General features: G+C 39.4%; 1 protein-coding gene across 3 annotated transcripts in view; it reads left to right on the top strand.

The window, feature by feature from the left end:
• Positions 1-8,376: 8,376 nt before the first annotated feature.
• EFEMP1 (EGF containing fibulin extracellular matrix protein 1) overlaps positions 8,377-26,129 on the top strand; it is a 68,326-nt gene continuing 50,573 nt past the window's right edge. The window contains exons 1-5 of one of the 3 annotated variants that reach the window (XM_068564723.1): positions 8,378-8,573; positions 9,282-9,322; positions 9,755-9,842; positions 14,366-14,414; positions 14,579-14,980. In XM_068564723.1, coding sequence (XP_068420824.1) covers positions 9,762-9,842; positions 14,366-14,414; positions 14,579-14,980 — 532 coding nt within the window. In that variant the 5' untranslated portion in view covers positions 8,378-8,573; positions 9,282-9,322; positions 9,755-9,761. Of the gene's footprint in view, positions 8,574-9,281; positions 9,323-9,754; positions 9,843-14,365; positions 14,415-14,578; positions 14,981-26,129 lie in introns of all 3 variants that reach the window. The other 2 variants (XM_068564722.1, XM_068564724.1) reach the window with 2 other exon arrangements.

Raw genomic sequence — 26,129 nt, 5'->3', positions numbered from 1 at the left:
AATCATTTCTGATTGATTTGCTTTTTATTCATCCAAGGTATTCTCTGCTCTATGATGAAATCAAGCCTTCAATAAAATTCCAAAAATTTGAGAACAATTTACAAGCTCCAGATGACTGAAAGTTTTCTCATGTCCGTTTGGCATTCAGAAGGAGAGTTTCACCAAATATATTCTGAAGAAGAATACATCTGGCACTCACTAAAACAAAGAACTCACCAGTGACATACTTGAGGCAAATTAATATCACATAAATGCAAAGTTGCCAATATTCTTTGAAGCCAAAGCTGCAATCCAACCTCCATGTATTTCAATGAGTCTCCTTCTAGCACAGGCCATCAGCCACATAGGTTAGTGTTTGGGGGTGTTTTAGCAATCAATTTACTAAACACATTATCTTCTGTGTAGAAGTTTATAATGGTGTGTGTGTGTGTGTGTGTGTGTGTGTGTGTGTGTGTATTAGAAAAGACTGAGCATGTGCTGAAAGCCCACTTAAATTCATTTTTTCTCTTGGCCTGATGCTGACTCCAATTCAGTAACAAAAGATAAGATAAAAATCAAAGAATTTTAGCACTAAAAAGACTATTAGAAACTATCTCTTCCAAGGACTTGTTTTAATAATGGCAAGTATATCAGAAATCCTTATGTGTATTTACCACAAGAATATTTTCTTGGATAATAATGGTAAACTTAGCTATTCAGAACTATTGAATTTTTAAGCATCAGTATGAAAGCAGCCCAAGAAAATAAATAATTTAATCAACATTATTCTTGCAAGACTATGTTACAGGGGCTATCAGTAGTCAGTGATCAAATTTTATCATGTCACTAAGAAATCTAGTATTTAACAAATGAACTCTTTTTATGAAAGGCAAAGACTTATACAGCCAAATATGGCTCAAGCATTGGCTTCTCTTTCAACAGATTCATAAGGGGATATACTTTCACAAACCAACTGGACCCAAATATTGCCTGATTTGGCTACATGGCCAAAAACTGTAGGCTATTTCTGCTATTCATGTCTTGGTCTCTAGGACACCAGGGTTACCCAAGGTTGGGCATAGTTAGCCAACACCTTAATCAGCTGCTCTTAGAACTGAGCCACACTGATAGGACATCTTTGATTTGGATGTACAGTCAAAAGCAGACGGAGACTTAAAGCACGTGCAGGCACTTCCCTGGTGGCGCAGTGGTTAAGAATCGCCTCCCAATGTAGGGGACCTGGGTTTCGGCCCTGGTCCAGGAAGATCCCACATGCCACGGAGCAAATAAGTCCATGCACCACAACTACTGAGCCTGCACTCTAGAGCTTGAGAGCCACAACTACTGAGCCCACATGCCACAACTACTGAAGCCCACGCACCTAGAGCCCATGCTCCGCAACAAGAGAAGCCACCGCAATGAGAAGCCCATGCACCACAACGAAGAGTCACCCCTGCTCGCTGCAACTAGAGAAAGCCCGCGCACAGCAACAAACACCAAACACAGCCAAAAAATAAATAAATAAATAAAAGGAATTTAAAAAAATAAATCACGATGCGTAGTCATCGACATCTGTGAATCTCTTCTGAAATTGTCATTCTCCCCCCCACCAAACAGATCTTCAAATCTTTAAAATCTCAGATTCCCGTGGGTTCACAGCAATTTAGCAAGGTGAATTTATTGCAATCTCCAGTTGCAGTCCACTCAATCCACACGTCCAGTTTGAATCTCTGTAGTTGTACCACATTAAAGAATCATCCATGCTTCTGTTCTATCCCTGCAATCCTAGATATTCAGGTGGTGGTGGGGAGGGAGTAACATAGAGGAAACTTTAGAGCAGGCGTTCTTGCTACCAGACAGCTTGCTTTAGAACCCCTACTTTGCTGCTCACTACCTATATGACCAGGGCAAGGTACTAAACTGCTCTGTCTCAATTTCCCTTTTAGTAAAATAGGCATAATAATAGTGCTGTTGAATTAACACATGTAGCGCTTGCTTCAGTTCCTGACATAGTGTAAGTACTACGTACATGTTAGCTATTACTATTTATTACCAGTAAGGAAGTATAATTTTATAAGCCACTTGAAATTCAAAAAATTAGGTATCTCAGAGCAATTTATTCAAAAAATACCATTGTCTTAGGACGCTGCTCAGGGTGGGGTCACAGATTTCCATGACCCAGTCATCAAACTGCAGTAAACTATGTGTCCAGACCCTGATTCCTCTAAATAGCCCATAAACTAGAGAGAGTTACACACAAAAACATGAAGCAATTTTTAGCCCTAATAACCTCTTTTATTCTATCATGCAATTAATCCGACTACCTGATTTAAGATAAGTCACTGTGATCAATAATAACAACAGCAGCAATAGCTATGTGCAAAGAACTGTACTAAGGGTTTTATGTGCATTTTCTTATTTAATACTCATAAAAATTCTATGAGATAGGAATTATCATTATCCCCATTTCACATGTGAGGAAACTGAGGCCCAAAAAGGGTTAAGTAACTTTCCCAAGTTCACACAGTCAGTGAGTGGCACAGCAGGACTTGAACCCAGGCTCTCCAGATCCAAGCCCTATACTAACCCCTCATTGGGGGTTATCTTAGGGTGTGTCCATCATTCCTGAACCAATCACTGTGTCTATAGATTTGATGTTGATTGGCAGAGACTGAGTCACATGCTCACCAAAAAGTCACAGGAAAAATAAGCTCCATACAAATTGTATGAAGTGGAAGTACTCAAGGCCAAACCGTGGTGTCTGGATTCAAAGATAGTAAGAATAAGCAGGCAAAGGATACAGCAGTCCCCAATTATCCATGGTTTTGCTTCCCACAGTTTCAGTCACCCAAGGTGAACCACGGTCTGAACATATATGGAAAATTCCAGAAATAAACAACTCATAAGTGTTAAATTGCTGTGCCATTCTGAGTATCATGATAAAATCTTGAGTCATCCTGCTCCATCCCACCAGGGGTCCCCAACCATTGACATCATCTGCCTACATCCAATCATAGACATCAACATGGTTCGATGATCCAGGATCACCAGAAGCAGATGATTCTCCTTCTGACTTATTGTCAGAATGTCAATAGTAGCCTAACACTAAGTCACAATGCCTATTGTCATTCACGTCACTTCATCTCATCATGTGAGCATTTTATCACCTTACATCATCACAAGAAGAAGGGTGAATACAGTACAATAAGATATTTTGAGAGAGAGACTACATTCACATAACTTTTATTATAGTATATTGTTATAATTGTTCTATTTTATTATTAGTTATTGTTGTTAATCTCTAACTGTGCCTAATTTATAAATTAAACTTTATCATAGATATGTATGTATAAGAAAAAACATAGTATATATAGGGTTCAGTACTATCCATAGTTTCAGCATCCACTGGAGTCCTTGGAACATACACCCCGTGAATAAGAGGACGACTATATAAATGAAATAAGAGCTCAGGGTGGATGCCCCAGCTCCTGGCCTGCCGTGTAGCTCACAGAGACAAACCTAAATCTAGAAGTCCTCACAGCCCGTGTAGAATGGGCGGTCTTCCAGTCAGAGAAACCTGGAATCGCAGGCTCAGTGCTCTTCATATCCTCAGGCTCATCGGCACACAGAAACAACGTAAACCACTACAGAAGACGATAATTCTGCCACATCACCAGACCTAATAGCCAGGTTCTGGACTTTGACATTCTTGTTTTACTGACACTGGGCCATTTCTCCTTATTTTTTGGACTTAGGAGTTTTTCCTTTGTGTACACTTAGGGGCATTCTATGGGCAAAACTGGTCATGGCCTACCACTATAAGGGAATAGATGACGAACAGACAAAAGCAATGTGACAAATACAGGAAAGTAGAATGTGATAACAACAGGCAAGTACCAATACAATATAATAACTACAAATAAATGTCGTTACCCAGGTCAATGTGTGTGCAGAACTGACTCAAAGAAGTTGAGCAACTGCCATGGTTCCCCAGCTAGAGCATGGCAAAAGTCCAGGCAAGAACTCCTGAGTCCTGTCCTATTTTCTTTCTACCACACCTTTTCTGTACACTTTTGTTTTTTTTTTTGGCTGTACCACACAGCTTTTGGGGATTTTAGTTCCCCCACCAGGGATCAAACCTGGGCCCCGGCAATGAAAGCACCAAGTCCTAACCACTGGACCACCAAGGAATTCCCTTCTCTATACCTTTAAGTTTGCCTAGGACTGAGTGCTTTCCCAGGACTCACAACTTTCAGTGCAAAAACTGGAAAAGTCCTGGGCAAACTGGGATGAGTTGATCACCCCGCCATTAATCCCTACGTAATTGTTCCATCTTCACTGCTTTCTTACTGAATTCATTTTTTCACAGATTTCACCTTCCAGTTGCCCATACCCAATAAAATATTATTAACCAGGTTTTAACTGCAAGACTTGTGGCTCCATGACTCAGTTAATTAAAGACCCTTGTGGGTCCTTGAGACTTCTAATTATTTTCAGGGATTTTTTAAAAAAGGGAAATAGTAAAGAAAACATAATAATATAAGTTTTTCTTTGTGATACATATAGTATAATAGCTGGCAAACTGGGAAATAGAGGGCTCCCTTATAAAAGCTGATCACTGGTTATTTTACAAATGCTGTGAAGAGAAGCCAGAGTTGCCTTCCTGAGGCAGTGACTATTAAAGGAAGATCTCAAGTCTTAAATCTTTGAAAATCACAAACACACACACAAAGGTAAGGGGATGGAGGGGGACCCAGAAGCTGATCCAAGCAGAAGTGGTTGGAATGCTCAGCTTGCCCCAGGACAGAAAGCCTGGGAATCTCTCCCAAGAGCCTCTCCCAAGAATCAGCCAAGGCCTGCCACTCTGGGGTGCAGGACACAGGTACAACACATCACAAGAGCCAGAGCTTCCGGAGTAGGAGGCTTCCTCATGCTAGCAGCAAGACATTTTCTGCTCCAAGTAACTGAACACCTGACTCAAACTGGCTTGCGCCATAAGGAAATACATTACACCTCACAAAACTGGGGTGCAGAGGCAGGACAGAGTTTGCTTTTGGCTGATTTGGAAGCTCAACAATCAGGGCCACATTATGACTTTCATTGTCCCTGGGCACTTTTGACTTCATGGGCCCCTTTCTCCATACAAAAATTATATTTTACAACTGCAATGGTATAAGGACAAATATAATCCAGACTGGATGAAATTTATTTTTTCCTTCTGACTTTAAAAATTAAACCTTTGTGGAGGACCCCTAAAAGTATCATGAGTTCTAGGGTCACTCGGCCCTCTGAACAATCCCTCAAGATCCAGGTTCTCTCCATGTGATTGGCCATGCGTAGCATGTATCACCTTTATGCTCAGGCTGGCTTCCCTCCAGGCTGTAATATGGCTGCCAGTGGCAACTGAGGCAAAGGGCTCCACTGTTCTCCTCCACTGTGAGCACGGAAAGCCTTTTACCTAGGAAAGAAATCCTTCCTTTCAGTTCTGATTGGTCAAAGTGGGACAATGGGCTACGCTGAAACAATAGCCAGAAAATGCCGTTGCTGATTTCATTACCTTAGACTAGTCAGGAGATACCCTATTGTAAGGAATACCTAAATAATCCTGGGTTATATTAGGATGGAGGAACGGTCTACTATAGCCCATCATATTATATATTGTAATACCTAAGAACAATCATTCACATGTATTTGATATTTGATTGATGAGTTTCTTTCTCAATCCCCACAACCTTAAGTAGAGTGTGCTATCCTACCCATTTTACAGAAGCAGAAACTGAGGTTTATAGAGCTTACAAGATTTGCCCAAGGTAAGATTTTGTAAATAGTACATAAAGAGGACAAAACATAAAACAACAAAAAAAGTTAGACTTCATCAAAATTTAAAATGTTTGCTCTCAGAAGACAGCATTAAGAAAATGAAGAGGCAAAGCAAAGACTGGGAGAAAATATTCAAAAAATATATATCTGACGAAGAACTCGCAGGGAGACTATATTTTTTTTAAAAAAAACTCTTACCACTAATAAGACAAAAAAACCAAAAATAAAGCAATGGATGAAAGATTTGAATGGGCTCTTCACAAGAGAAGACATAATGATGGATGATAAGCACATAAAAATGTTCAATATCATTAGATATCAGAGAAACGTAAAATAAAACCACAGTGAGATGCCACTTACACACCTGCCATAATGGCTAACTTATAAATTCCTGACAATATCACATAGAATTTCACATATTGCTGGTAAGAATGTAAAATGGTACAGTCACTTTGGGAAACATTTTGGCACTTTCTTATAAAGTTAAACATACCCATACCATATGACCCAGAGGTCCCACTCCTAAGTATTTACCTAAAAGAAAGGAAGACATATGTCCACACAAAGATTTCTACATAAATGTCCATGACAGCTTTATTCATAAACAATCCAAATATCCATCAACAGGTGAACAGATAAACAAACCAGGGTATATCCACACAATGGAATACTAGTCATCAATAAAAAGGAATGAACATCTGATACACCTAACAACAAGGATGCATCTCAAAGGCATGCTGAATGAAGGAAGACAGACACAAAGAAGTCCATACTCTAGGATTCCATTTATATGAACTTCTGCTGAGAAACGGCTGCAGGGGACCGAGAGTATAAGCAAGGAGACCAATTAGGAGGCTGTAGTAATTAGCGTGGAAGGTGGTGGTGGCTCAGGCCACCGTGGTCATGAACGAAGTGATGAGAAGTGGTTCAGTTCTGGATACAGTTTGAAGATGGAGCCAACAGAGTTTTCTGAAGAATTGAATGCAGGGTGTGTGAGAAAAACAGAAATCAAGGATGACTCTGTGATCTTGGATCTGAGCAAACAGAAAGATGAAATTGCTCTTCACTGAGATGGTGAAGCAGGTGGGTATAGCAGGTTGGGAGAGAGGGTGAGAATCAGCAGACCCGTTCAGTTTGAAATATCCATTAGGTGTACAGCTGAAGATAGCAAGTCAGTAGTTGGATGTACAGGAAGAGTTCCAGGCTGAGAATAGAAATTTGGGAGTTTTAACTCACTTTTTCTGGGGAAAGGGCTGAAGACAGGTAAAAAGAATTCAAAAAGTAGAAGAAAATGTCTACCTTTTACTGTACAAAAGCAAAGATCCAACTTTTTAAAGTCTGGAGGTCATTAATGATTGGGAAAACAAACGTTTGAATTTTGGTACCAAAATCTTCAGTACTGTTAGCAAAACCCCATGTACTAAAGTAAGGTTCAGGCTCGTGAAGCTCCTCTGATCATGTCCAATATTGTGTGGCTTGCAGCCAAACTGGCAGGGTTGGCGACCCATTGCATACCCCAGAGGTATGGAGAGAGGCTTCCACCTGGCAGCCTCTCTCTCTTGCCCTCCCTACCATCTCCCTGTCCCTCCTTTGGTCTGCAGGGAAGGGGAAGGAGCTGCTGAGATCAGAGTGAGTACCTTCAGCTTGCATATTGTCTCATTTGTCTTGTTCATGAAACCGTATTTGCTTCAGAAGGCATGACTGCCTTGGAGGCAAACTCTTAATCTGACTTTAGAGTTAGAGCTTTCAAAGATAACTGCAATCTGTGTGGTAAGATTTGAAGAAGCCAGAAAAAATATTGTTTTTTTCTCTCCAGATTCCTGAAATTCCACCATTAGTGTGAAAGGTGAGAGTGAAATGCCCAAAGTTGAATGACCAGTACTGGGGACTCCCACAAGGGAACCAGGGGAGAGAAGAAAAGCAGTAGATGAGACAAGGGGCCCATAAAAAAGGGGGGTTTGAGAGACCAGAAAACAACCCAAGGTCACGATCTTGTGAGTGTGAGTTCTACCTGGCCCATCCCCAAGCCCTCGTACATAGTAAGTCACAGATACTGGTGGAATGAATGAATTCTCTTTTTTCTACCTTTGAGGAAGCAGGCACTTCCCCACCCTTCAAAAAAAAAAAAAAGTATCTTAAAGAAAAGGCGAAAGAACCAGTTCTACGAATGGAGTTAATTTACTCTCCTAGGATTCACCTATTGGGGAAAAAAAAAAAAAAATAATAATAATAATAATAAGCAATTTCTCAGGACGCTCACAACAAGCTCTACTAGGAGAGCCTTTTTCCACTCCGCGGCGCACGAGAAATTGCCCGGGAGGCTGGAGCATCACCAAGGCCGATTCAAACCCCAAACGTCACATGCCAAACGTGCCATCTTCTGCCTGGAGTCCCGGCGCGTCTGGGAACGAAGAGTGAGGGGCTGGCAGGGGAGGGCAGGCGGGTGGTGGAGAGCCCCTGTAGGAGGGGGCGCAGACCCAGCTGCGCAGCGCGCACTCCCGCCCGGTTTGCAGCCCTCGGCTCAGCCCTTTTGCGCCTCCCTCAGCTCTCTCCTCCGCCCCCCTTCGCCCTCCCCTTTCCCTCCTTTTCTCCTCCTCCTCCTGCCGCCGCCGCGGCCGCTGCCAGACCTCGCCAGTTCAGACCCACGGGGCTGCCCTCCCCTGCTCTCTCCCCTCGCTGCCCGGGCCCGGAGCGCAGCGCGGCCGCGCAGGTAGGAGCCCCGAAGCGGGGGTCACACCAGCGCGCCCAGTGCCCGCGGGGCCGCGCGCCGAGGAGTAAGTGGGGTGACCTGAGGGGTGCAGTGGACCTGAGAACTGCCCCACACTGTGCAGGATCTCTCAGGCAGAGAGGGAGGTGGAGGTGTGTGGTCTAGGAATGCGATCTGTCAGCATGTGCGAGTACGGGGTGACATCTGTTTGGATGGGCATGTGTGTGCGTGCCGACAATCAGCCGACAGGGCTTTGCCCATAAACAAGGTTTTGAAAGTTTCAGGGGGCCAGAGATTTAAGCCGCACCTGGATTCCACGGGAGCTGGTTAGAAACTGGAGCGCTGAGCAGCTCCCCGGGGACGGCCGCCTGATAACATACAGTTGAGAAAGGGGACCTCGCCTCCCTGGGGGTGCCTGGCCGGCTGCCCTGAAATTGGTATTTCGGGCCGCTGTGTGGTTGCCCAGTTCCGGCCCTAGGCAGCCCCGATCCTGAAGGTAGCATTTCGGGGGCCGAGGGACTGATAAGGCACGAGGGCATGAGACGCTTTGGGCTGCTCCTCTACACAACCTGGCGGTTTTAAACAAAGCTGCGCAAAGAGAACGCCTGGAAATGCCACTTTGAGAGTTTGCGCTGGGCAATGTAAGAAGGAGCTCTGAAGGGCAGGTATTCTATCCTAGGGGAGGAGATTGCTCCACGAGTTTTGTTCTGGTGTTTTGTTTAAAAAGAAAAAAAAAAAGAAGTTTGAAGCCAAAGTAATTCATATTTGTTCACAGGTTTTTCTGCTGAGCTGTGCAAGGAACTTAACTAGCTGGAGGTGAGCTTATAGGGAAAGCCTTAACGTTCAAGGGAATATGAGATTTGCTGCCCCACTTCAACCCTCGGGAAAAAATGAACCGTCTCCTTTGAAATTAATGACACTGTACTCTTTCTCTTTCACTCCCTTTCTCGAGCCTGTTGTGTAGGTGCAGTATAAAATGCACGCTGTATATCTTTTGTATATATTTCAGCGAAGCCGGACAGAGTAAAGTGAAATGTAATTCTGCATCCGTTTTACAGTCTTTGGTGCCTCGTTTGGCCAAGGGAAGGTTGAGGAGGGGGAGGGGACATGAGAAAGTAAATTGGAAGTTGGGTATGATGGAGCCTCAGCCTCCTCCGCCTTCCCTATCTTGCTTGTTACTTTACAGTTGAAGTTTTATTTCCCCGGCAGCAGATACTAAGCATCGGTTTGTGCTGTGTTTTCTTTGAGATTCACGATGGTGAAAGCCCTTTTCCTAATTATGCTGACTCTGGCGTTGGTCAAGTCACAGGACACCGAAGAAACCATCACGTACACGGTAAGGGGTGATGGAATTTGAGATAAGTGCGGTTCATAGGGATTCTGTGGCACAAGGGAGACTTTATCCACTCCTGCCAGTCTATGTGGGCTGTTCGCTGTGGCGGATAATAAACGTTAGCAAGTTTCATGTTTAAGATTCGTTGTAAATTGCCTGTCCTTTCAAAACTTCACTTAGTGTAACGAGGTGGATGGACCTAGGGTCTGTCATACGGAGTGAAGTAAGTCAGAAAGAGAAAAACAAATACCGTATGCTAACACACATATACGGGATCTGAACAACGGTACTGATGAACCTGGTGGCAGCGCAGGAATAAAGACTCAGACGTAGAGAATGGACTTGGTCGGGGCAGGGGGAGCGGGGTGGGGGGGCAGGGGGTTGGGGGAGGAGCTGGGGCGAAGTGAGAGAGTAGCATTGACATATATACACTACGAAATGTAAAATGGATGGCTAGTGGGAAGCAGCTGCATAGCACAGGGAGATCAGCTCAGTGCTTTGTGACCACCTAGAGGGGTGGGATAGGGAGGGTGGGAGGGAGGTCCAAGAGGGAGGGGATATGAGGATATATGTATACATATAGCTGACTCACTTTGTTGTACAGCAGAAACCAACATTGTGAAGCAATTATACTCCAATAAAGATATTAAAAATACAACAACAAAAGTTCTCTTAGATCACCATTTGAGACAGGGACCAAAATGCAAGGAGTTGTGCAAGGCCAAAAAGGGAAACCCCTTTAAAACAAAACCCAAAGTAAGCTACATGTTTCTGACACATTAAACAAATTAATGGGTATAAGTAATTGGAAAACCTGAATTCCTATATACATGCAGATGAAACCAAAACTCAAGGAGTAAGACAAGTCAAATAGGAATGTTAAATATCACAAAAGCCCATCACCTCATTTGTGCATGTGACTTATGTTCTCATGTAAGTGGACTTCCTTGACTTCATAAAGGCTATTATTCATTTACAGTATAACTGATAACTCATATAAATGCCATTCAGATAGACTTTACGTGTTACCAGGATGTGATATTTGGTAAAATGGTTTTAAAATGCATTTTATGAAATTTGGTTTTGCATTTTCTAATTAGCATATCTGATATTTCCAAATAATTTTGATTATTAGTTAATTGTATGGATATAACCAACATTTAATAAAATATTGAATATATCATCTAACCCCTCCCACTGCCAGGAATGGATATGGTGAGAACAGAGGGCAGTGCTTACCTCACTTCTGGTGAGTTTGTTTGCACCTCTGTTTTGTGTTTTCTAGTCTTTAATCAGTGTTGTGAGGCAAATGACATTTGTCCTGGATCAGAATATGAAAAACATATTTTTCTGCTTGCTCCCAATTTAAAATTAAGTAATCTTACTCAAAAGAATGTGAAAAATTTTTGAAAATAAAACTCTTAAAAGTGAGCTAATGTCAATTACTGATAATAAACATTATCTCACTTTTGTGATATTATCCCTAGAATGTTAGTATTCATCTAGCAAATATTCCCTGTTGTTTAGATCAGATATAAATCAAATGGGGTTTAATATAAATATTTTGTTAACTTAATGGTAAATGTAGTTGCTTCCTCTGCTGAAGATAAATAAAGCAAGATAAATGAACACATGTGTTGTTTATCTTCAAATGAAATTGTTTTGTTATTCAGGCTAAACTTACTACCTTCTTAGGGAGCTAAAATTAAATTAGCTACCCACTTTTATATTCATCTAATAAAAGATTTTATTGCTTTTACAATTGCTTATCTTGTACCCCCTTCCCATTGCTAATCACCTAAATCTTACTCATCTTTAGCAGAGAAAGTTCCCTGTGGATTAAACACTGTAGTTTTAAGACCACTAACTAGGGTTCATCATATAACAGGTTTCCCAAATATGACACCCTTTTTGTGCTAAGATTAGAGCTATTCTCTTTTGAATTGTGTATGCCTATTAGTTCATGGCTAAAGGACAAAATGTAGCTATATTTTTAGTAATTCCACTGTGGAGACACTGTCTCCTTTCATCCTCACAGCAAAGTATGAGGTAAGTGACATCCTCTTCCTTCTGCTGATAGTGGAACTGAAGATCAGAGAGGTATCTAACTTGCTAAAGACTACACAGCCAGTAAGTGGTGAAACTAAATTCACTCTAGGCTTGTTTAATAGTAGATCCATATTGAATGTACTGGAACTGAAGACCTAAAACAAACTGCAAGTCTTCTCTATTTAGCATACAGATTTATTCAAGTGCACTGTCATTTTGCCTGGCTTGAAAGATACTTTTCAGAAGGATGGGTTCATATCCACAAGATAGCCTCATATTCTTTCATGTTAAAGATAGGGTCCATTCAGTTATTCACTCATCAAGTATCTGCCGTGTGCCTAAGCAATGCTCATCACTATCAAAAGAATTTAAGTTTACTTGCTTACTAAAAAAATTCAGACCTTAACCTTAGGGAATTTATCCTGGGAAAATACTTTTGAAAAGTACAAAGTATTATACAGATTATACATGTTGCTAAAGAAATACAAAAGCAAGGAGGTAATTAATGTTCATACTGGCATACTGAAGGAGGTAGAACTCTGTGTTGGTTCTTGAAGGAAGTGATGACTTTGGATTATTCTAGAAAGGCTGAAGAGGCAACTGAATCGGAAAAAGTGGCATAATCAAAGGCTAGAAGTGAAAACAGCCAAGTCAAGTCCAGGAGGTGACAACAAGCTAGGTAGTGGGGAGAACCTAGAGATGGCAATAGTGGGAGATGAGAGGTCTACAGGCCACTGTGAGCTCTTAGATGGAGGGGCAACGTAACCAAGAGAGCAAAGAAAGATTGTCATGGAGGCTTGTGTGCAGCATGTAGAGATATGGAGACCACTTAAGGAGACTTGCCTACTCATGAGGCCAGGAAGGCTTACACCAACGTGGGAGAGATAGAAGTGGAAACAAAGTCAGCAGAGCTTGAAGGAAAATAATTGGAAAAGTTGATGTTAAAGTTGTAATCCTGGGTGCTAAGAAAGGTGGTAGTGCCTTGGACAGTGTTGGGGAAACTAGAAAGAATTAGTCTGGGAGATAAAGTGAGTTTAGTTTTCACCCTGTTAAGTCTCAGAAATCAGTAAAATACCTAAACTCATCTCTCTGTCTCCATTCAGCTATATAAGTAAATTTACTATTTACTTACTTGGCTCTTACAAAAGAATTTAAGTTTATTTATTTGTTTACTTTTGCTCAATCCTTCCTGAAGCCTCTTCCTCAAATCTGCATCTGATCAGATGTTTTCTTGAGCTTAAAATTTCTTCAGAGGCCTCATCACTTATACCAGCGTTTCTCAAGAAGTAGCCCATAGATGACTTGTATCAGAATCACCTGAGATGCCTGTTAGGAATTCAGATTCCAGGCCCCCAACCAAACCTACAGAATCAGAACCTTTGGTTGGGCCCAGGAATCTGCATTTTAACAAGCACCAGAATGAATCTTAAGCATAATGGAGCTTGAGATTCACTGACCTTTAAGGTAGAATTCAGTTTCCGTCTATCCCAAAGAAAGGCTTCCCAGGTTTGGCCCTGCCTACCTCTCTAACCTCACTCCACCCACCCAGGAATACTTGCAGCTCCTTCCTTCTTTAACAACTTTGCGCCTTTGCTTACGTGGTCCCTCATCCTAGACTCCCCATATCTCCCTGGAAAAAAGTCCTGTAAGGCCCAATTCACTTGTAACTTTGCCCATAAAGCCTTCCCTTCCACCCTGTCATGTCCACCCACAGCCCTGGGTAGGGTCCATCATTCCTTCCACAGGCAGACTTGTGTCACGACACCTGACATCTTGCTCCAACTTATCCACCTGTCTGTCTCCTCTTCAGGCCTGTGAGCTGCTTGAGAACAGGAACAAGGTATTAATCATCTTTGCTTTCCCAGGGACTAGGATGGTGCCTGGTGTGAGAAGGTACTTGACAGATGGTTCCTTCAGTGAGTGAACTAGAGAGGACCCGTAGGAACTAAAGCTAGGAGGCAGGCCATGGTGTGAGAAGGAGGCTCAGGACTCGACTGAATAGGAATGATAAGGAAAGCCAGGTCTGGAATGCTCTAAGAGGATTTGGAGAGAGAGAGGAAATTGTCAAGGGCTGAAAAAAAGAACTCAGCTGAATTTTTTTTTTTTTTTTTGGTAAAATTTACAGTGTGGAAGAAGGGGCAAATAAAGCAAAAAAGCAGTCAGAGAGATTGCAGAATATTAGTATTGGGACAGAGAGAAAGGAATTCCAAGAAGATGGTTATGGGCAACTGGACCCAACGCAAATACAACAAAAGAGTTGAGACAGCTGGTGATTGAGAAGGGATCCCTGAAGCGGTCCAGTGCACAGATGTGTCTTTTTTAAAAAGCTACAGAATGGTAAACTACCCATCTCATCATTTATCTAGGACTCTAGCACAAAGATTGTTGCCATAAGTATGAAGCTTTTAGAGTGACTTCTCAGAGAATGGATACTCAATTAACTGTCTCCTGGCCCCATCTTGATGTTTTCTTCACAGCAATGCACAGATGGATATGAGTGGGATCCTATAAGACAGCAGTGCAAAGGTGAGCCAACTTTCAAAGACTTCCCATCTGAACATAGCTCTCTGTATCCATCTCATATGTCCTTCATGTCCTGCCTGTATTATACCCAAAAGGCATAAGCATATATTTACATGTTGAGTTTCCTCTCTAAGAAGATTCCTGACTTATTTTATTACTGACCACAGATATTGATGAATGTGACATTGTCCCAGACGCTTGCAAAGGTGGAATGAAATGCGTCAACCACTACGGAGGATACCTCTGCCTTCCTAAAACAGCCCAGATTATTGTCAACAATGAACAACCGCAGCAAGAAACACCATCAGCTGAAGGTGCGGGTGCAGCTACAAATGCAGCTGTGACCTCTAGTACAGGCACTGGGGGTGTAGCAGCCAGTGGCATGGCAGCCAGTGGAGCGGTGCCTGGGGGTGGTTTTGTCGCCAGTGCTGCTGCTGAAGTGCAGACTGGCCGAAATAACTTTGTCATCCGGCGGAACCCAGCTGACCCTCAGCGCATTCCCTCCAACCCTTCTCACCGGATCCAGTGTGCAACAGGCTATGAGCAGAGTGAGCATAACGTGTGCCAAGGTAAGCATGACTTTCTGTGCTAATGAGAAAGTTCTTGCCCAGGTGCACCTGTGGTGAGGATGACAACAGCTCATATTTACTGAGAGCTTCCCACTCGCCAGACTTTGTGCTAAGTGCTTTGCCTGCATTATCATATTCAGTCATCACAATAGTCCTAAAAGGTAGTTGCTGCCAGTACCATCATCATTTTGCAAATGAGGAACTGTGTCTCAGAGAGGTCATCAGTGGTTCTCAACCTTAGCTGCACATATTTAGGGTCACTTGGGAGCCTTTAAAACTTCTCCATGTCCAAGCCACACCCCAGCCCAATTAAATAACAGTCTCTAGGGGGTGGGTTCCAAGAATCAGTATTTTTTTAAAGCTCCCCATGTGGTCCCAGTGTGCAGCCAAGTTTGAGAACTAGGGGTCACACAGGTGGTGAGTACAGAGGCAGCGTTCAAACCCAGACAGATGGAGCCAGAGTCACAGCTGTCAAAAGGAGCAAATTATTCATTTGGAATTTGAAATTGTGCTGTCAAGCTCCTCCACAAATGTCCCCCTTTAAGGTCTCAAACTTTCTTTTTATTGAACTTGCCACTGACTTGTTTTCCTCACAGAGGAATAAAGAAATGGGACTTCTGCTTCTCATTACCTTTGAGGGAGTCTCCCCCACTCACATTTATATCTATTTTTAAGCTCTCGTTTGAGCACATTTCGCTTATATCACTTACACCATGGCACCGTCCGCCTGGGTTTTTCTGTTTATTTTCACAAAGAGTACACATCACTGTGTATTCTATAAACAGCTGTAGACTCATGCTAGCAAAGTGATAAGAATCTTGGGCTTTGAAGACATGTAGGATATTAACTAACTGGACTGTGCTAAGGGATTTTCTTCCTCTTTGCCTACTTAGCAAACCCTTTTAGATCTGCCTAGCATGGCAATAGAAGCTCCAGACTACTTTTTCACTACCAGGGGCTGACTGGGTAAACCCCATAAGACACCATAAGTGCCTGGTACCCCCTGGCCAATGGAAAGGGCCCAGGAGTTCTTACCTTCTACCTGCCTGAATGAGGAAGAGCACCTTCCTCCCTCAACACTGAAGGGTTCAGCTGGGGTCACCTAGCTGCTGCATTAAGTGAAAGAAGCAACTGCTGGTCCTCTAGAATGCTGCCCCTTATTCACCAGTGTTGAGTTTTATCTTCTGTATAAAATATAGTAGATTTTAAATGGTTTATAAATGAAGTAAGGAAACCTATCAGGCTCTGACTTTTATTATTTTATATTTTGTGTTCAAATTTTAAGTATCCCACATCAAGAGCTAACCCATGCTGTGATGGTGTCACTTTTCAGAGAACCTATCATATTAGCATCTGTTTTGTGTTACTGTCATGAGTCAGAATTCCAATATTGATGATGAATGCTTCAGCATCTGCTTGATATTCAGATATTTAATTTAAGGATTATGTCAAAGAGATAACCTCATGAGGTTATTTATATATATAAATAAATAGATATTTACAAATAAATGTATATTTATATAAAATATATATGGTGTGTGTATTTGAGTGAATACTGGTTTTAAAATACCTTGAATTTATTTAAGATACCAACTTTTAATTGTGTTATTTAAATATATAATTATATTGGAAGGTTTGGTGGTATTTTTCCTGAAACTGAAAAGTTTTACTGAAATTTTTGAAGTATTGAATTTTACATACTGAATTATTTTTTACACTTCAGATGTATGTTTTAATGGTACTTAGGAGAAGAAAACCCAGGTAAATGAATGGATCGTTTATCAGAAACTGTCAAAGTTGTTTATGGTCCACCATTGACAGTTGTGGTTGAAAGCAAGAACAATGCCTAGAATCAAATGAAAAATTTCTAGAATAAAACATATTCAGGATTTACAACATGCATTGGTTACAGTAGAAACTGTGTAATAAAAAGTGAATAATAAAAATGAAATCCTATTTAATTTTTCTTAAAGATTTAGACTATCTTACAAAGTAAGTTACTTTAAAAATATTTATAATCCTTACTTCTTCGGGAACTTCTTTTAATTTTAAGCTAAAACTATTAAATGCTTATGGTAGATGCTAAACACATATTCATTGATTGTGTGCACACAGGGCATTTCCAACCCAAACTGTTTTGCATAATTCAACTAATTTCTAAAATTTGGGATTGGGGGTCTGTATCATTAAAAGTAGGGTTAAAAGTTTTTTGGATGACTTAAGGCTTAAGTTGGATTTCTTCCCACCTCACAATTTTGCAAAGTGCCCATAAATGTGGACTGACTTAATTGTTGATAAAAGGGGGTTATTTCATATGATAACAACAGGATAATCTGCCTAGGGAATCTGACTAACATAAGTCAAGTCACACTTGTGCCCGTTTATTATTGAGCTAATCAAACATGCAGTCCAGTTTCTTCTGATTGCCTGCAGATGTATGACATTCTCATTCCAGGCCAGCAGCACAAAATAATATTTTATAACCATGTGAAAGTGTGGGGACCTCCGCTTGAAACAATAATGTGCTCCAAGGACCTACATTACTGACATCATTGTGGAGTTTGAGGAGCCTTCTGTTTTAATAAAGATCTCCACTCCCTTTTAAATGTTGCATACTTATGACCAGTTATCCAAACACATTTACCATGGTTGCTGGATCAGAATAAATGAATGCCTGTAGATGGGTCGTGTTTGTATTAAAATTATTTCTTTTTCCCACATATATTTTTCAACAGGTACAGCTTATCATTACATAACTTAAAGCTGAGGACATTTTTAATGTAATGGCTGAAATCTGAACTGTGTTTCAGTGTTAAAGTCAGTCGTGCCTTTGAATGCACTATTACCAATCACAGTTGCCACCTAATTTAAATACCATTAGATATTTTAAAATGTATTCTATTTTAGGGACTCCCCTGGCGGTCCAGTGGTTAAGACTCTCAGCTCCCAATGCAGGGAGCGTGGGTTCAATCCCTGGTCGGGAAACTAAGATCCCACATGCAGTGCGACACAGCCATAAATAGATAAATAAATAAATGTATTCTATTTTATAAATATATTTTTAACCAGCTTCCCATGTTTTAACATTTAGTGAAAACATGATCCTTTAACTTTTATTCATCTATTTGTCCAGAGTTTTTCAATTTTGTGCAAAACCAAGGGGTTTAAAATATAACATCCAAATATCAATTCACAGTAAGCAGTTTTTCTCAGGTAATTTTTGCCAACTGAGTGTGATACTGGGGAGGCCATTCACACTGAGAATTTCAAAGACAGGTCCCATCTTTGGCAGCTATCGCATTACATGAAGATCATTTCAGTGTTACATACCTGGAGTCATGTAAAAATTAAGTTTTAGAAATTATTCATTTCTCCATGAAATATTTATCTATCTCAAAGACAAAAGATATTCATCTGCTCCAAAAGGAAGTTGGATCTTTAGTGCATAGTCACTATGTTATCTTCTTCAAGGGATATGGAGTTAGAAATCACTAGTTCAAGCTGAGAAAGAATTTTTTTTATCATATATAAGTTTCCAAGAGCCCCATTCTTGTAGGAAAAAAAAAAATCATTTGGGAACTGGCAAATAAGAGAAAGCATCAATTGCCCAATTCAAAGGAATTTGTTCACTTAATTGAACTTCCAAAAAATTAAATGTAGAATATTTTGCATAGCTGGTAATTAAGTCATTACTAACCTCATGCAGGGTTTACAAGTATCATTACTAACTTGCTAAAGAAACCATACCATCAAAAAATGAACTTGATACAAACGTCTAATGAAGCTGATTGTGGAGCCAAATCCAGAGTGCAATACCTGGCTTGTGTTATATAAGGTATAACTGAGAGATGTGAAAGCATACCCTAGAGTTTCCAACCATCCCTGTCTACCCAAGATGTTCCTGGTTTGAAAACTTAATGTCCCACATCGCTGGAAATGCTTCAGTCCTGGGGAAATGGCATTGTGGATCACCCTAGCAAACCCCCAATAACCAAATGTCCTGCACATCACAGCCAACGGTGAAAAAGTCGAATGTTAGAGCCACTTTTTCAGGTTAAGGCATTGTTTGTCCAGTAAGACTGTTTTTTCAATTTGTTTTGAACTTTGAAAAACCATATTTCATTGATCTTCATGTACCTGGACAGAGCCTTTCTTTGCAGTTGTCAGGATCCCGCCAGTTTGTCAGTTTCCACATTGTTCTAGATTGCATGTGTAGGATACCTATACATTAGCACCTACATACTTAGATACATGTCATACCATAGTTAGCTCATCTTTCCTCATTTCCACTGGGAAAAATTTTACCACTCAGCTAAATTAAATACCATACTTCAATTATAAAGTTTTATTTGCCAAAAAATTTTTTTTCAATTTTCAATTGTATTTTCAATGATTTTATTTGATTTGTATTATTATTACCTATGACACAGGAGCAACTAAAAAGCTAAAAAGAAAAAACTGTTGCTTTTTTGGAAAGCCTAAAGGAATGAAAAAATTACACTCAGGGTTAAAAAGCTCTAAGCTCTTGGGGACCATCTATTATCCTCCTCACGTTTCTTTATAAACATAAGGATAACTAAAATACTATTCTGAAAAGGAAAAATGTTATTATCTATACATCTACTTTAAAAAAGAGAAACATGAACTAACATGTACAGATTCTCAGCTGCTAGAGATGTCTCTCTTCGGCTTCTTTCATCTGAAACTTAAATGATCACATATCCAAAAGGGGATTTATAAACTATAGTGTAATCAAGTAGCTTAGCATACTTGGCATTGTCATTACCAAACAACTTTCAAACACTACCCTTTTGCTGATCCTCACTAATGTCATTAGGGTTTCTGTTTTCTCCTGTTAGTTTTGTGAGGAAATGCCTAATTTTTGTTACATGTAATTATACAGCCCAGCAAAGAGCTTTGATCTCAGAAAATAGATATTTTGCAAAAGGAAGACTATAGTTGAGTAAATTATGATATTAACAGAAAAGAAATATTTCAAGCACAAAGTAAAATGGGTATTAACTTACTAATAGTTCATTGTGTTTAGTTGCTAATTACCTTTGAGTATCTGAAAATTCTCTAAGGCCATATAAATGGATAGGAGTTGAGTTTATAGGGAAAACTTAATTACTTTTAAAATAAGCTGATGCAGTGTAATTGCATTGATTTCCTCCTGAAAAATCTAGCATTGTTTCATAATTTACTTTTCCAAACACTGTAGTCATAAAATTTCAGTTAATTTAAGACTCATTTTTAATATACATTTTATAGATAATATGTATATCTATCTGATTCATGCATAGTCAGAAAATTCCTTAAGATTCCTTCATAAAAATGGAGTGACAGTTATTTGAGGTGGAAGGATGGAAGAGGTCAATATGATCACTCTTCTGCAACAGAAGACTAAGTTGTATAACTGTTTAACTCAATGATTTTCAAAGTGTGGTCCCCAGATCAGAAACATTAGCATTATCCTGTAACTTATTAGAAATGCAAAATCTTGGGCCCCATCAGACCTACTGAATTGGAAACTCTGGGGATGGGACTCAGCAATCTGTGTTTTAACAATTCTATGATTTTGATCCCTGCTGAAGTGTGAGAACCAATGGCCTAACTTAATCTTAATTTCAGGAAGCTGCATTCAGTTATAAAAACGAGAGGGCAAGGTCAGAATACTTTACGTGGGATATGGGAAGTAATGAAGAGAAAACATCTAAAATATACATTCTACTTATAGGACAGAATAATATTTCTATTTCATTTCTCTCACCTTTCTTGTTGTCATCACCAGTGCTCTGATCCCTAAATATTATTGGCCATGAGTCCTGGTTAGGACTATATCCCCAAACCAAGGACATATATGTGCAATCTAGAGGAAAAGGGGACATTTTAACCAAAAAACAAGAGATCTTGCACCTGTCTATAAAACCTGCAAGTGTGAAATACTATAATTGCCCTTAAATTGTCAGTAAGTGAAACTTGCAGTTATGTTTTGGCTATGGTAAGGATTGGTGCTGTGATACCCCTACCTTCTATAGGCATCCCCCTTATACTCAAGGCACAAACATTGTTGTTTGGAGGTTCAGTTCATGTAGAGTTGTGAAAGAGGAGGAGGTTGACTCTGATTTTGGCCTTAAAGTGTGTTTTGGTTACCAAAGTGATAGGAGATCCTTTCAATATCAGATGCATAGCTGACATCTCCTTTAGATTCTGTGAATATCATCAAATATTAGAAGAGTATTCACATAAGTATCTTCTATTCAATTTAAACTTTATCAAAGATTTACTTCCCATCAAAGACAAGAAGATTCTTGTTAAAACTAGTTAACACAATCTGTAGAATGAACTTTCCTCTCCCCATAGAAGCAAAAAGAAGCAGATTAGACTAGAATTGCAAGCCTGGGTAACTTCAGGAATGTGCACTGGTACTGGCTCATTATTTCTTTCTCCAGCAGAAAATTTCAAACTATAGTCTCTGAAATCAACAAACTGCCCCATTTATAAGGATTGCCTTTGCACTTGTTGAATTATTGGCACAATTTTATTCTTTGAAACCAAAGAGTAAACAAAATTTGCCCCAAATGCGTTTGATTTTGTACGAAGGTACAAATAAGTAATTCATGCCACATCTGAAATTCATTACCATGCTTCTTTTTCCAGGAGGTAACTGCAAATTGCACACTCAAAAATAAAACTGATCAAGAAAACTGCATTCAAATATTGGCAGAAGAAAACAGCTGTCATTGCAAGCATTTAGCCACAATTGCAGGCTTATAGCTTGAACCTAAATGATTTGTAAACATTTAATAAAGATGAAGTGAAGGAATGACATGAAAGGAAGGCTGAGTGCCAGGATACTGGCAGCAGCATGAACAGCTTATTGCTGTCAATTTCAAATAACCACAAATTAAAAGGAGGGACAGAGAGTGAATCAATGTTATGTAAATGTGTACAAAATGACTTAAAAACTTGAGATATTCGGCTAACTCAACTAACTTGAACTACCTTTGAAATAATTGTACATCCATACTAGTCAAGGGTAACCAGGCAATATCACAAGCGAAACTGATCAAACAGAATGCAAAACCATTCAGTTAATGTTCAATAAAATCCAATCAAATTTTAAGAACCACTTTCTGTTGTAAGGCACTTTGATAGGATAAAAGTAGAAGGAAGGAGTGGCCATTGTCCTCAGGGAACTGACCATCATTAATCCATGAATTATAAAATAACAATAAAAGAAGCAAAATATATAGCTCAGGAAAGTTAACACATGGGACATCACAGGAAGTACATAATGAATTGCCAAAAGTAGTAGCAAAACCAATATGTGATACAGGTATGCTTACAATTTGTTAAAATCCACATTTAGACAGAAAAAAGAACATGTCCCCAGAAATGTGGTCAAGAACAAAAGCCTGGTTCCTCCCTGGAATGGAACATTTAGAAGAGAATGATGAGGGGAAGTTGAGAGGTCTGATGAGGAAATTAAGATCCGAATAGCGAGGGAAGTAACCATCTTATAGCCAAGCAGAACAAGCGAAAAGCAGCTTTGTGTCCATGTTCCTTCTACCCAAGAGTGGTTTCCCAGGAGAGTCCCCCAGAAGCAGGGTGCTGCTGATAGGAATGCTAATGAGGTAAGGGGTAGGGGTACGTGGAGGAAAACAAAATTTGATAGTACATGTGATGCTGAAGCACTGCAGAGCAAACATCTATGACTAGTTCCATCCTCAGTAACTCTCCCCAACAAAATACTAATGTGTTCCTCCAGCCCTGTCTCAGTATCTTCCCAAACTGTGTCCTGTTTTACTTATTATTGAAAAGGCACAAAGCAAATGTTTCGTGTTTGTGTGTGTGTGTTTGAATAAATGAATGGTTTTTAATCATCAGAGAATTCAGGCTTAAAGTTTACTTGACTTCTAAAACCATCCTTGAAAATGAGCAATTATGTACCATATGTGTATAAGGTGTATTTCCCAACTCTATATGTATCAAACTTCTTATTAATAATGGAGGGTAGGAGGGAGGCTCAAGAGGGCGGGGATTTGGGGATATATGTATACATATAGCTGATTCAACTTGTTGTACAGCAGAAACGTACACAACATTGTAAAGCAATTACACTCCAAAAAAGATGTGAAAAAAAAAGTAGATAAAAAACAATAATGGAGGTCTTAAATATCTAGTTCCCGTCTTAAGCTTAAGCCACCTGAAAGAAGGAACTATGAAGTTTATTCTTTATATTGTGGATTGTTAGGTTTTTAACAAACATTGGTGAATAAATAAGTTGCTGTTATTCCTAAAGCAAGACTAGTAATTAGAAATACTAGAATTCTTTTAACTTTCTGACAGACGTTTAACCAGTGAGTGCATCTCTATATCAAATATATCCTTCCTCAGAAATCTAATGGTGAATAATGAAAATACAGTTGGGTTGGGGAAATGTTAATATTTATGATATTTGAAGTGAAATAATCACAAGGCTGGAAAATATTTATGTAAGCTCTCTAATACTGTGAAGAAAATCAAGACACTGGGTGAAGCTCTATAAAATAAGAGCAAGAAAGGAAGAAGGGATCAGAGCAATCCATCTTGGTTCCTTCCCTTGACTGCAAGCCAGAAACTATCTTTTTCGTAGTTGTTGTTATGTAGTTGTTTTAATTGAAGTAAAATTGACTTATAATATTGTGTTATTTTCAAGAGTACAGCAAAGTGATTCAGTTATATATTTTTTTCCAGATTATTTTCCATTATAGGTTATTACAAGTTATTGAATATAGTTCCCTGTGCTGTGCAGTAAATCCTTTTTGCTTATCTATTTTATATATAGTAGTTCGTATCTGTTAGTCCCATACTCTGAATTTATCCCTTCTCTACCTCCATTTCTCCTTAGGTAACCATAAGTTTATTTTCTATGTCTGTGAGTCTGTTTCTGTTTTGTATATAGATTCAGTTGTATTATTTTTTAGATTCCACGTGTAAGTGATATCATATAGTATTTGTCTTTCTCTGTCTGACTTATTTCACTTAGTATCATATTCTCTAGGTCCATCCATGTTGCTGCAAATGGCATATTTCATTCTTTTTTATGACTGAATAATATTCCATTATATATATACCACATCTTCTTAAGTCAATCACCTGTTGATGTGCACTTGGATTGTTTCCATGTCTTGGCTATTGTAAATAGTGCTGCTATGAACATTAGGGTGCATGTATCTTTTTGAATTAGTTTTTGTCTTTTCTGGATATATGCTCAGGAGTGGGATTGCTGGATCATGTGATAGCTCTATTTTTAGTTTTTTAAGGAACCTCTATACTGTTTTCCATAGTGGCTGCACCAGGTTACATTCCCACCAACAGTGTAGGAGGGTTCCCTTTTCTCCACACCGTCTCCAGCACTTTTTATTTGTAGACTTTTTGATAGCCATTCTGACCAGCATGAGGTGATACCTCATTGTGATTCTGATTTGCATTTCTCTAATAATTAGTGATGTTGAGCATCTTTTCATGTGCCTGTTGGCCATCTGTATGTCTTCTTTGGAGAAATGTCTGTTTAGGTCTTCTGCCCATTTTTTATTGGGTTGTTTGTTTTTTTTATATTGAGCTGAATGAGTTGTTTATATATTTTGGATACTAACCCCTTGCCTGTCACATCATTTGCAAATATTTTCTCCCATCCTGTACCTTGTCTTTTTATTTTGTTGATGGTTTCCTTTGCTGTGCAAAAGGTTTTAAGTTTGATTTGTCCCCATTTGTTTATTTTTGCTTTTATTTCTATTGCCTTGGGAGAGTAATCTAAGACAATATTGCTATGATTTATGTCAGAGAATGTTTTGCCTATGTTCTCTTCTAAGAGTTTTATGGTGTCATGTCTTATATTTAGGTTTTTAAACCATTTTGAGTTTATTTTTGTATATAGTGTAAGGGAGTGTTCTAATTTCACTGATTTACATGTAGCTGTCCGGTTTTCCCAACACCACTCGTCGAAAAGACTGTCTTTTTCTCCATTGTATATTCTTGCCTCCTTTGTCATAGACTAATTGACTGTAGGTGTGTGCATTTATTTCTGGGCTCTCTATTCTGTTCCATTGATCCATATGTCTGTTTTTGTGCTAATACCATGCTGTTTTGATTACTGTAGCTTTGTAGTATTGCCTGAAGTCTGGGAGGGTTATGCTTCCAGCTTTGTTCTTTTTCCTCAGAATTGCTTTGGCAATTCTGGATCTTTTGTGGTTCCATATACATTTGAGGGTTATTTATTCTAGTTCTGTGAAAAGTGTCATGAGTATTTTGATAGGGATCACATTAAATCTGTAGATTGCTTTGGGTAGTATGGCCACTTTAACAATATTAATTCTTCCAATCCAGGAGCATGGGCTATCTTTCCATTTCTTTGAATCATCATCAATTTCCTTTATCAGTGTTTTATATAGTTTTCAGCATATAGGTCTTTCACCTCCTTGGTTAAGTTTATTCCTAAGTATTTTTTTATGTGATTTTAAACTGGATTTTTTTTTACTTTCTCTTTCTGATATTTCATTGTTATTGTAAAGAAATGCAACAGATTTATGTATATTAATCTTGTATCCTGTTACCTTGCTGAATTCATTTATTAGTTCTAAAAGTTTTTGTGTGGAGTCTTCAGGGTTCTCTATATAGAGTATCATGTCGTCTGCAAATAGTGACAGTTTTACCTTTTCCCTTCCAATTTGGATATCTTTTATTTCTTTTTCTTGACTGATTGCTGTGGCTAGGAATGAAACTATTTTTTTAAATTTATTCTGTTAAAATGCTAAAGGGTAGAATCCAGGAAAGTCACTTAGTTGGTTGTAGGTGACTTAAAGAAGCACAGTTCTGATCTGGTCCCAAGGTAGGAAGAACTGAATTTCTAGACAAGTGAGAAAGAAATCCATGGATCCGAGGGGCCCAGGAAAGAACACAGATTACTGAGGGCCCCTTGGGAGCTAATAGCTAGCTTGTATTACGTACTTAACTGTATGTGAAATATGAGTGTGAAGTAGACAATGGAACTAGAGACACCCATAAAAGCTGTGTGTATTGCTTTATGTGTGCCCAGCTAAAGGGAGAATCATGATGGAAATTGCAACTGCCTTTGTGCATATAGTTAAACCTCAAAAAGCTCCAG

The sequence above is a fragment of the Eschrichtius robustus genome, chromosome 15 (genome assembly GCF_028021215.1).
Source record: "Eschrichtius robustus isolate mEscRob2 chromosome 15, mEscRob2.pri, whole genome shotgun sequence".
Classification (NCBI taxonomy): domain Eukaryota; kingdom Metazoa; phylum Chordata; class Mammalia; order Artiodactyla; family Eschrichtiidae; genus Eschrichtius; species Eschrichtius robustus.
The sequence above is the reverse complement of the archived record's forward strand: the minus strand, read 5'-3'. Positions and strand labels throughout refer to the sequence as shown.